This window comes from Panicum virgatum, chromosome 3K (assembly GCF_016808335.1).
Source record: "Panicum virgatum strain AP13 chromosome 3K, P.virgatum_v5, whole genome shotgun sequence".
NCBI lineage: Eukaryota > Viridiplantae > Streptophyta > Magnoliopsida > Poales > Poaceae > Panicum > Panicum virgatum.
In genome coordinates, this window is record NC_053138.1 from 13,616,940 (window position 1) to 13,629,481 (window position 12,542).

The 12,542-nt window shown below is 48.5% G+C and overlaps 1 protein-coding gene across 1 annotated transcript; it reads left to right on the forward strand.

Annotated features, from left to right (window-relative positions):
* Window positions 1–3: 3 nt before the first annotated feature.
* On the forward strand, window positions 4–8,969 carry LOC120700491 (serine/arginine repetitive matrix protein 1-like). The gene is made up of 4 exons (XM_039984752.1): window positions 4–181; window positions 279–722; window positions 3,195–3,197; window positions 8,547–8,969. Exons 1-4 carry the CDS (start codon window positions 47–49, stop codon window positions 8,784–8,786), a joined length of 822 nt encoding a protein of 273 aa, XP_039840686.1. The 5' UTR covers window positions 4–46; the 3' UTR covers window positions 8,787–8,969.
* Window positions 8,970–12,542: the final 3,573 nt, after the last annotated feature.

Consider the following 12,542-nt stretch of genomic DNA (forward strand, 5'->3'; position numbering starts at 1 on the left):
TGGGCCCCACTGGTCATCTTCTTCTTCTCCCCACACCGTCTGCACCATGGCCACCCTTGCCGCGCCGCCGTCCTTGCCGCGGCCGCCCTCGCCGCGCGGCGGCCCCGCCCCGGCGGGCCTCGCCGTGGCGCCCCGCCCTCGCCGTGCTGCGCAGCTCGCGGCCTTGCAAGAAGGGAGGCAGGTGACGGCTTCAGCTCGCACCTAATTCAACCAACCACCGTGCTCTTCTGCAACCGGTGACGAGCTGGGGCGTGACATTTCTTCGTTTCCACTGGCAGCTGCAGGCGCACATCGTGAAGCTCGGGTTCCAGCACGACGAGCACGTGCAGAACAGCATCATCAGCTTCTACGGCAAGTACGGCGAGCCGGCGATGGCTCGCCTGGCGTTCGACCGGACGGAGCCCGAGGAGCGGACGAAGGCTTCCTGGAGCGCGCTCCTGGCGGCGTACACGAGGGCCGGGCTGTGGGGCGAGTGCCTCGAGTCGTTCGGCGCGATGGTGCGGGAGGGGTGGAGGCCCGACGAGAGCTCCATGGTCAGCGCGCTCTCGGTGTGCGCGCACCTGGGCGCCTACGACGTCGGGCGGAGCATCCACTGCTCGCTGCGACGCGGCCGTGTACCGGATCCACGGCGACCTGGGCCTCGCCGAGCACGCCCTGCAGGAGCTGAGGCGCCTCGGCGCCGCCAACGCCGGCTGCCGTCGCCGTGCTGCCCTCGCCGCGCGGTGCCCTTGTTAAGTTTCTAGGATCAACACTGTGTACGGATCGAGCAGGATTTCTTTCTCTTTTCTATGATTCTGAGTACAAGAGATCCTAGATCTACGGAAATACATAGAGAGAAAGAGAGTGGAGAAACCTTCGGCGCCACCAGAGGAGTTTGAGCCGGCCATCCCTTGTTCGCTGATGGAGATCCGCTCAAAGGCGGCGACGAGTGACGCAGTGAGGTCGATGCAGGGGCGACGGTGTTGAGGACGGTAGCGGCGACGGCGGGACGGAGTCGACTGCAGCGGCGGCGGAACTTCCCACTGCTCCAGCGCCCCCTAGTAGATCGGCTTAGGGTTTCTGTGGGTGAGGGTGTAGGCGGCGTGGCGAACCTCGTGCCGTGTGCCCCGGCCCCTCACCCCTTTTTATTTTGGCGCTGTGCAGCGGGGGCCCACCAACCATTAAGGGTTGGGCGCCCCCGATCAGGGCGCGGATTAAGGCCCTAATAGACCGTTGGGTCTATTAGGAAGGAGATCAATCCAACATTCTCCCCCTTGATCTCACTTTGTACTTTAACTTTATACTTTAACATGAAACTTTTTTCCTTTAGTTGTTCCATCACAGATTGATAAATAGAGCATGCTTTATCGTCACGGTCCAAGACCGATAGACTCAACAGCTACCATACACATCACTGTTTTGAAACAAATTCTTTATCTTTTGGGCCCTTTTGTTTTCCAGAAATCACAGGCTTTCCCTTAAATCCATGCCGGCTATGTGTTCCATGAACACATTGGGTGGTAAGCCTTTAGTGAGCGGATCCGCAAGCATTTTCTTTGTACTTATATGCTCGAGTGTAATAGAGTGATTCTGGATTTTCTCCTTCACAACATAAAACTTTATGTCAATGTGTTTGGCAGCACCACTTGACTTATTGTTGTGAGCATAAAACACTGCTGGTTCATTGTCGCAGTACATTCTGAGTGGTCTTTGAATGCTGTCTACCACTCTTAAACCGGGTATAAATTTCTTTAACCATTCAACCTGCCCTGAGGCCTCATAACATGCCACAAATTCAGCATACATCGTCGATGATGCAGTGACGCTTTGTTTGGAGCTTTTCCACGATATAGCTCCTCCTGCGAGTGTGAACACATAACCAGACGTGGACTTTCGGTCATCAATGTCCCCCGCAAAATCCGCATCTGAGTACCCTACTATCTCTAGGGAATCAGATTTTCTGTATGTTAGCATGAGGCCTTTTGTGCCTTGCACATATCGTAATGCTTTCTTTACCATGATCCAGTGTGCCTGTCCTGGATTACTTTGATATCTGCCAAGTATCCCGGTAACAAAAGCTAAGTCAGGGCGTGTACAAACTTGAGCATACTGTAGGCTTCCGACAGCTGAAGCATATGGAACCGCTTTCATTTGATCGATCTCATACTGGTTCCTGGGACATTGAAATTTCCCAAATCTATCGCCCTTGACTATTGGAGCAGGTGATGGCTTGCACATATGCATACTGTATTTCTTTAGAACTTTTTCTAAGTATGCCTTTTGTGACAGTCCTAATACCCCCTTTGTTCTATCTCGGTGAATTTCAATTCCCAAAACAAATGAAGCTTCACCGACATCTTTCATATCAAAGTTTGAGGACAGGAATTTCTTTGTCTCCAGTAGTATACCAACATCACTACTAGCAAGTAGAATGTCATCCACATATAGGATCAGGAAAATAAATTTTCCACTTCTGAACTTTGCATAAATGCAATTGTCCTCCTCATTTTCTTTAAACCCAAATTTTCTTATGGTTTCATCAAACTTTAAATACCACTGCCTAGAGGCTTGCTTTAATCCATAAATGGATTTCTTTAAGCGACACCCCATATGTTCTTTTCCTTTCACGACAAAACTTTTTGGTTGTGCCATGTAAACATCTTCATACAAATCCCCGTTAAGGAATGCCGTCTTTACATCCATCTGATGTAACTCTAAGTCATAATGTGCCACCAATGCCATTATAATCCTGAAGGAATCTTTACACGAAACCGGAGAAAAAGTTTCGTTATAGTCTATCCCTTCTCTTTGTGTAAAGCCTTTTGCCACGAGTCGTGCTTTGAACCTTTCTACATTCCCTTTGGAGTCATGTTTTATCTTGTAAACCCATTTACAGCCTACTGTTTTGGCTCCTTTAGGAATTTCCTCTAAGTCCCAAACACCATTGGAACTCATTGATTTCATCTCATCCTTCATAGCTTCCAGCCATTTAGATGAGTGAATACTTCTCATGGCTTCTTCATATGAAGTGGGATCACCCTCCATATGAACCTCTTCTGTATTATAAACTTCATAGTCGCTAGAAATAGCCGACCTTCTTTCTCTTTGTGACCTTCTAAGGGCCACTGCTTGTGGCACATTTTGTGCCTCAACTTCTGGCATATTTTCCATAGGGGGCTGTAGCACCTCCTCCTCATGTCCAACCGCGGGTTCAGGCGGTTCCTGGATGACAGGCTCCAAACCTTCGCTCACTGTTGGTATGGGTGAAGTTGCGACAGGTGTTGACACCGTAATAACTGGAATAGTTGGCGCAGCAACAACCGAAGAAGGTATTGACGTCACTATTTCAGGAACTTTTGGTGCAGCATCAACAGGTAGTGAGAAAAATGGCTCTTGAATCATAGGAGTAGGCACATACACCCGCTTCTCCTCAAGGTCAATTTCTCTAGGTACCATGCTCCCCCTGATCATTTCAGTTTCTAGAAAGACAGCATGTCTCGTTTCTACAAACTTTGTATGTCTGTCTGGGCAGTAGAAACGAAAACCTTTCGACTTTTCAGGATAGCCTATAAAATGGCAGCTTACAATTTTGGGATCCAGTTTTCCAATATTTGGATTAAACACTTTAGCCTCAGCTGGGCTCCCCCAGACCCGTAGGTGAGTCAGTGAGGGTTCTCTTCCTGTCCATAGCTCATACGGCATTTTGGGCACCGATTTGCTTGGCACTCTGTTGAGAATATGGATGGCGGTTTTTAACGCCTCCATCCACAGACTCAATGGCAATGTGGAATAACTCATCATACTGCGCACCATATCCATTAGTGTACGGTTGCGCCTTTCAGCTACTCCATTTTGCTGAGGCTCCCCCGGTGTAGAGTATTGGGCAACTATACCATTTTCCTGTAAAAACCTCGCAAAAGGTCCAGGAACTTGTCCATAAGGGGTATGTCGACCGTAGTACTCCCCTCCACGGTCTGATCTTACTATTTTAATTCTTTTGTCAAGCTAATTTTCAACCTCAGCTTTGAATATTTTAAATTTATCCAATGCTTCAGATCTTTCTTTGATTGGATAAATGTAACCATAGCGGGAGTAATCGTCTGTGAATGTTATGAACGAATCATAGCCATCCACACTTTTCACAGGAAACGGTCCACATATATCAGTGTGAATTATTTCTAACGTTCCTGCACTTCGTTTGGCACCCTTTTTAATTTGCTTTACAAATTTTCCTTTAATGTATTCAATGCATTGTTCGAAATCAGAGAACTCTAGCTGTGGAAGAATTTCACTTTTCACTAATCTTTCAATTCTCCCCCTCGAAATATGGCCTAAACGACAGTGACATAATTTCGATGAAGTATCTTGAGTTCTCTTTCTTTTCTTTGTTTCTTTCTCTGACAAGGATTCATTCACATTCACATTACATACAGAATGCACTTTATCACGCATAGATAATAAATAAAGATCATTGTAAAGGACAGCATCACCAATACAATTATTATCAAACCATAGTTCACATTTGCCATTGGCAAAATGACAACCAAAACCATCTGTGTCTAAGCGTGATACACTGATCAAGTTTCTTTGAAGCGAAGGAACAAATAAAACATCTTTTAATACAAGCATGAAACCATTAACTAGCTCGATGGAGACATCGCCAACAGCTTCAACATCTGCTTGTACTCCGTTCGCGACTTTAATGTGTCTTTCGCTTCTTTGCGTAGTCCTTGTCGAACGGAATCCTTGTAAAGAATTTGCAACATGCACAGTTGCACCAGAATCAATCCACCAAGTAGATTTAGAAAACTTTAAATACAGGGATTCATTAACAAATGAAATTACATTCTCACCATTCTTTGCCATTATCATCTTTAAATAAGCGGGACAATCTGCTTTGCGATGCCCCTTGTCAAAACAGTGGAAGCACTCATCTTGAGCTGGAGTGCGCTGTTGCTGGCGCTGTTGCTGATACTTCTGTGGCATAGGGGCTTTGTCTTTAGCTTTAGAGGAAGAAGCAGCTTGGAAAGGCCTTTTCTTGTTATTATGCACAAAATTGACAGACCCACCATTCTGTTTCTTGAGTCTATCTTCCTCTTGTGCACACATTGCAATTGTCTTTTCCATGTTCCACTTCTCTGGCTGTGAGTTATAGTTTACAACGAACGTTGCAAACTCTTTTGGCAGAGAGGCGAACACCAGGTGCACCATAAACTCTTCTTTGAGATCCAAGTCCATTGGTTTGAGCTTGGAGTTCAAAGCACACATCCCCATGATATGATCTCTTATCGTACCGGCATTGCCATAGTATCTTTTTGTGATCAACTGCTCTATGATCTGTGTAGCATAAGTCTTTGAAGAACCAGTAAACTGATTCTTTATCTTTGCAAGGTACTCAGCAGCTGAATCACACTCTCCAATTGAACCCAAAATGTTAGGATCAATTGTGTTCTTTATAACTGCCACACATTTCTTGTTGGCGTTATTCCACTTTGTCTTTTCGAGATCATAAGCCATCTTTAAGGGAGCATAGTCCCTTTGCTTTTTCTGCCACTCAGCATCAGTGTCAGATTCCCCTCTCACTGGAGCCGGTGGCTCAGTGGGCTTTGGAGTGGTGATCATCTCATCCACCTCTCCACAGACGAAAGCAAGATCAACCTTCTTGATCCATTCGCCAAGTTGTCTCCTTTTACCGTGTGTTTGGTTGTGGGATCACTGGGTTGGGTTGGATCCAACCCGGATTTTGGGGACGGAGTCAACCCATCCATTGTTTGGTTGCATTTCTGATTTTGAGGACGGAGTGAACCCATTCCATGTTTGGTTGAAGGAATTGGGAATACGGGTTGGATGGCAGGATAACACCGTTAGTGAGGGTCCCCCTTCAACCAATGGACCCCACCCGTCAAGCTCTCATCTTTTTCTTTTTCTTTTTATTTTTTTCCTCTGACCCTTTTCTTTTTCTTTTTTTTCAATCCCTTCCCTTCTTCCTCCACCCACGGTCGCCCCGCCGCCGTCGCCCTCCGCCCCACCGCCGCCCAAGACCTTCGCTCTGGGTTCGCTGCGCCGCCGCCGGCGGGATCTCCGCCTCGGATTTGCCAGCGCTACCATGGATCTCCGCCCGCCGCCACCACCCAAGACCTTCGCCCGCGGCCGCCACCGCCCAAGACCTTCGCCTGCGCCACCGCCTGGGTTCGGCGAAGTCGGAGTTGACGGCGAGCGGGCTCGGGGGTTCGGCGGCGCGCGGAGGAGCTCCGCCGCCTCCGCGGCGGCGGGCTCGGTGGCAGGCGGCGCAGCTTCCGCGGCGGCGGGCTCGGCGGCGAGCGGAGGAGCTCGGGTCGACGGCATACACGAGCATCGCGCCGCCGCTCTGGACCACACAAGCTGAAGAAGGCGCCGTCCGCGAGCACGAGCCATGGCAGCAGGTCCGAGCTCCGCCACCGGCGGGCGCGAGCGCCGCTGCCGCAGCCTGCGGGCGCGAGCTCGGGTCCGAGCTCCGCCGGCGGTGGCGCGAGTTCTGCTGCCGCGACCCGCGGGTCCGAGCTCCGCCCGTCCTGGTGGCAGGCCCCATCGGCACAAGCTCCGCCGCTCGCACGGGCAACCGTCATCCTCGAGCTTGTCGCCAGCGAGGAAGGAGGAGAAAGGGATCTACTGCCAGTGGGGGTTGCAGCGGGGACAGCGTGACGGAACCCATGCGAGTCGCTCCGTCCCTCGAAATATGGCGGACGGAGGCAACCCGCATATGAGCGGTATATTCCACAAGGGTTCAACTCGTTCCTCACTCAACCCTCAACCAAACAGCCAAAAAACGGGTCCGACCCATCTGGGTTCGTCCCAACCCTCCAACCAAACACACGGTTAGAGTCGGGATGTGACTGATGAATCCCATCAAGTTCATCTCCGCTGAAAATTTCAAAAAATAGTGAGAACATAATAACAATAATTGCATGTAAAATTCCAACGTTGGTCAAAATAGAACATACAACTGTTTATGCAATTAAATCTATATCACCGTTGGGCAGAAATAGAAGTAAATGCACAAAAACTATGAAATTACAGTATTGTAATTAACAACGTTGGTCAGAAAATTAACAATACCATAATGCTCAAAAATAATCTTTTAACCATGCTCTTAAACTTTAATTGTCTCGTTGGTTCGAATTAAAGTAAAGAGCAACTGTAATGACTTTTGCAGCGGAAACAAGTAGAAAATTTCTATTTTCAGAAGCAATACTGTGAACTTTTAGCTCTAAACAATATACACGTTGGTGCAAAATTGAATAGAGATCAAATTATAAACAAATTCATGCAAAATACTATTGAAATTGCTTCTGGAAAATAGAAAAACGATAAAACAGTACACTGATCATTCGGCCCAGCGGCCCGCGGCCTGCTCGGCCGCCTCCTCGTGGGCCCGAGGCCCGACAGCCAACGGCCGGGCCACCGAATTGGCCCGCCGCGGCATCCCTCTCGGGCCGCTTGTGGCCCATTCGTCGCTCGGCCGCCGCCGGCCGTCGGATCAAATCCGACGGTCGTCCGGTCTTTTCACCTGAACAAAACCGGCGACGCCGGCGTCGTCCCCTTCAAACCCTATTCTCATTCTTCCCTCTCCCTTCTCTCTCCACGCGGAAACGGCGGCGTCTCTAGCCACGGTGACCGGGCGGAGCGGGCGGGACGGCACCGCCGCAGCTTGCTCGCCGGTGTGCGCGCTCGCCAGAGGGTGAGCGCGCCACCGTCGAGCCGGCCGAGGACGGAGCCACGCTCTCGAGCCCCGCGTGCTACCCCAGCGTCCCGGAGTGACGAGCGGCGGCCCTGTTCTTGACTGCACCTCCGCAAGCGGCGGCACAGAACTTCCCCGCGCGACGGTAGCCGGCGGTGGGAGGCGCGCCGAGACCCAGGTGAGTCCGGCCGCCTATCTTTACTCTAGGGTTAGGGTTTGGACCGTATCTGTTCGATTCGAAATCGATTCATTTTCTTTGACTTTTGTTTCGATTCGCACTCGAATCTTTCTATCCCGACCTAGATCTACACGTGTGTAGGCGACTGATACCATTGTTAAGTTTCTAGGATCAACACTGTGTACGGATCGAGCGGGATTTCTTTCTCTTTTCTATGATTCTGAGTACAAGAGATCCTAGATCTACGGAAATACATAGAGAGAAAGAGAGTAGAGAAACCTTCGGCGCCACCAGAGGAGTTTGAGCCGGCCATCCCTTGTTCGCTGATGGAGATCCGCTCAAAGGCGGCGACGAGTGACGCAGTGAGGTCGATGCAGGGGCGACGGTGTCGAGGACGGTAGCGGCGACGGCGGGACGGAGTCGACTGCAGCGGCGGCGGAACTTCCCACTGCTCCAGCGCCCCCTAGTAGATCGGCTTAGGGTTTCTGTGGGTGAGGGTGTAGGCGGCGCGGCGAACCTCGTGCCGTGTGCCCCGGCCCCTCACCCCCTTTTTATTTTGGCGCTGTGCAGCGGGGGCCCACCAACCATTAAGGGTTGGGCGCCCCCGATCAGGGCGCGGATTAAGGCCCTAATAGACCGTTGGGTCTATTAGGAAGGAGATCAATCCAACAGCCCTGCCCTGGCCGCCCTCGTCGCGCTGCGCCGGGGCAGACCTCGCCGCGGCCGCCCTCGCTGCGCGTCACAGCGGAGCTCGAGCGGTGGCCCGAGATGGGCGCCCGCCGCCGGTCCCCCGCCGAGGCCGTCGCGCGGTGCCCGCACGCCTGGATGCGCGAGGCGCTGCAGCGCTTCGCCGGCACCGTCGCCGGGGCCGAGGCCGACGTCGCGGCGGCGCTCCTCGGCTCCGCCCCGTAGCCGGGCGCGCGGGCTCTGCTCCGGCCTCGCGCGTTTTTCGGCCGGCCAGACGCGGCGGCGGCGCCCTGCGCCCGCGGCTTGTCCGCAGTGGCGGCGCCCGGCGCCCGCGGCGACCGCGCCCGGCCCACGCGGCGGCAGCGCCCTGCCCTCCACCGGCGGCAAGGTCGGGCTCGAGATGGGGAGGCCACGTTCGGGATGGTCCGATCGAAGGAACAGAGAGGAGCAGAGGTGCAAAGGTAAGATGATCAATTTTATATATAGGTACCACCTGTCAGGACAAACAAATTGTTAGTTTCTAACAGCAGGAGGACGAAATGGTATGGAGGACGAAATGGTATGAAGGTCAAAAAAGACGCGATGGTATAGAAGTGTCTTTAAATTTTTTAATGGTATGGACATCATAGCCAACTTTTATAATGATATACATATAAAAATCTCATAAAAATCTCGTGGAGATGCCGGGGAGGGAGGGGGTGTCCGGGGCCGTTAGTGGGCCAGCGTTCGTCGCTACAGCCCGCCTGCGCACGATCGATGTTAGGTGATAGCAACACGTGAGAGTTCCTACGCCCTACACTGACACGTGTAGCATACCATACCACTTCCTGCTCTGACTTTCTCTTCCGTGCTAAACTGCTCTAGGCTCTGTTTGGTTTTAATTAGTATAAATAGTACAAAAATTTTGACCAATAATTAGGGATACTAAATAAAGGCAATTTATAAAATTAACTCCACAATCCTGCGCTACTTCGCGAGACGAACCTAATGAGGCCTTTGACCGCACGATTAGAGGACGGTTACTGTAGCATCACTGTAGCCAATCATCGATTAATTACTGTAATTAGATTCGTCGTGAAAAGTTACACTCATCCGTGAAAAGGTTTTGCAAATAAATTTCGTTTAGTACTCCATGCATGTGAGATTTTTTTTTCGGGAATCGTGTGCGCTACTCGTGCTACGCAAACCAAACATAGTTTCTTCCGTATGGATATGATTTTCCATAATGCACTATATTTCCTCCACGTGTATATGGTAGGTTTTGCGTTGGTCTAGTTCTCTTCTCCACCACTTTCATTCTATTTGATTCTTTTTTCCTTTTTGGGATCGCACTGTGTAAAAAGTTATAAAATAGGCAGCAGATTACTTTCACGTGCATATAAAAGCAAAAGAAAAAACTCACAATTTAATTAGAAAGAGTTTTACCTCCAGAACTTTCTACATCCTAACTTTAAATTCACAAATTTAAAACTTCATACTCGAAGATGGGAACCTCCAGGTTGGGAGTTCGACTCTCGCTTTGCACAAAAAAATCCCCTCGTCTAGTTTGGGGTCCGACCTAACTCACAAGGCGATGGGCGGCCACTATGTATGCGTGGGGGCAGAGGTTCGGGGGTTTTCTTGACCTGCGTGAAAAGATCTTTCTTCTTAATACAATGTCGTGGGGGCGGTCTTTCCCCCACAGGTCAAATTTTCTTTTTCTTTTTAACTTCATACTTGAGTATCAAAAAATCACAAATCGTCTATCCATAACTTTTGATTTACATATTTATTATAACTATCAAATCATACATTGAAAAGGCCTTCTACATCTCTATCGTCAGTTACATATCAAAACATTTGTATTTAAAATCATATATACAAAACTTTCAAATCATATATACAAAATTTCAAATTATATATAAAAAACTTTCAAATCATATATACAAAACTTCAAACTATATATATACAAAACTTTCAAATCATATATACAAAACTTTGAACTATATATATACAACACTTTCAAACCATATATACAGAACTTCAAATTATATATACAAAACTTTCAAATCATATATACAAAATTTCAAACTATATATACAAAACTTTCAAATCACATATACAAAACTTTGAACTATATATATACACAAAACTTTCAAATCATATATACAAAACTTCAAACTATATATACAAAACTTTCAAATCATATATACAGAACTTCAAACTATATATACAAAACTTTCTACATGAATATTGAGAACTCTTAAACCATGAATCAAATACTTTGTATTCAAAAAATCAAAGAATTTGAAATCACATAGCTAAGAAGATACTATATCTCTAGCTTTTGAGTGATGTACAAGAAACTTTTTAATCGGGGATACAAATACTTTGAAATTATGTACTGAATACTTTACACGTCATACCATGACAGCCATGGCATACGGTCCGCAAGAAAATCATGGATATAGTTAAAAATGTATCCTAAAGGTTACACGTCTAATTCTGCAGCCATTGTTTTGTCTGACTAATTAAGCAGTAAGCACGTGCATGTGTTTGCTGCAACCGGCTCCCGGCGCTCGCGCGCCCAATAAGAATTTCGGGGGTTGTCAGGTGTTGAGGTGTGTGGGCTTTGGAGCTTCCGTTTCAGGCTGGCCGGTGACCGCACCACCCGCACTGCAGCAGGGGGGAGTGAGTCGGGGTTTTCCAATGCGCCGTCGCTATAGCGAAAACGTGCTACGAGCCCGAAGCGATTCAAAGCAAGGCGCGGGTTACACGCTGCGCGCCACTTAACGAAACGCCGCAGCGGCCATAGGGTGCCGTCGACCTCGTCTCAGGCTCTCAGCCTCTCATGCCAGCCATGTCACGCCGTGTATTCACAGCCACTGCCCACCCGGGCCAAGACCGGCTCATAGTTTTCAAGGGCCCAAGGCGAGCCAGGCACTATGAGCCCTTTAAGTTCTCCACTACCTGGCTATGTGGCGCGTAGAGCCTGATACTTATGTCAGAGCAGAAATATATGATTAATGATTTGCCCTTTCAAAATTAGTATGGAGGTAGTGGCCGGTGCTCTCTCTCTCCGAGACTTCACCCGTTTTCGTTACCGAGAACGGAAATAGATGTTCAGACCCCAGAACAGAGAGAGGAACGAAAAAGGAAAAAAGGAAAAGCTAATGACAAGACGTCCCAGCCTAACTTGGTTCAAGCTAGACACACAGGACGCCAAACATAGCATTAGAACTCCTAGACACTGTTTGCGGTGCAGCAGGAACACACTATATCAACAAAGAGCAGAGCGAGGTTCAAATACTCCAAGCAACTAGATAGACACAGATAGCAGCGGTTTAGACTTTGTTCAAGTGGCCTTGTTTAGGATCTTGCTCGATATGATATGATGTTAGGATCATCCTTCCGTAGGTTGCCACACGAAGTTAGGTGTGCCGTCACTATGAATGTTAAATGATTGAGGCAGTAATAACAGCTCTCTGCTATTGCTAGCAGACTAGCAGTTGATTTTGAGCCGCAGGCGTGGCGCCATAGGTTTGACGCCATTGATTGAGGCAAGCAGCTAAATGAATAATAAGATGTTAGGAATATTGACAAAGGATGAACATGTTTTTTTTGGGTGGGGGGGTGTTATATGATAAGATAATCAATGCTGACAATCTTATTACGGAAATACCTTTGTAAATTTTATTGCCAGGAGTATGTAAAAAATACACAATTAATATGATAGTACTGGTAGGAGCAGTGGCGGATCTAGAATTGAATTAAGAAGGGCTGATTTTCTTCTTCTTCTCTCTTCCTCCTTTCTCCTAAAAAAATGGAGGGGGACCCACCACTAGCTCCGCCTCTGGGTAGGAGGGAACTTTGACATACTATTTTTTTTGGATGGATGGAGTACAGATCAAATGATTCGTTGATGTTGCTTCTTGTTAGTGCAGAGAAAGCAAAGGGTAACAAAAGTTTGTACGGGGATAAGATAAAGAGTAATTATCGCGC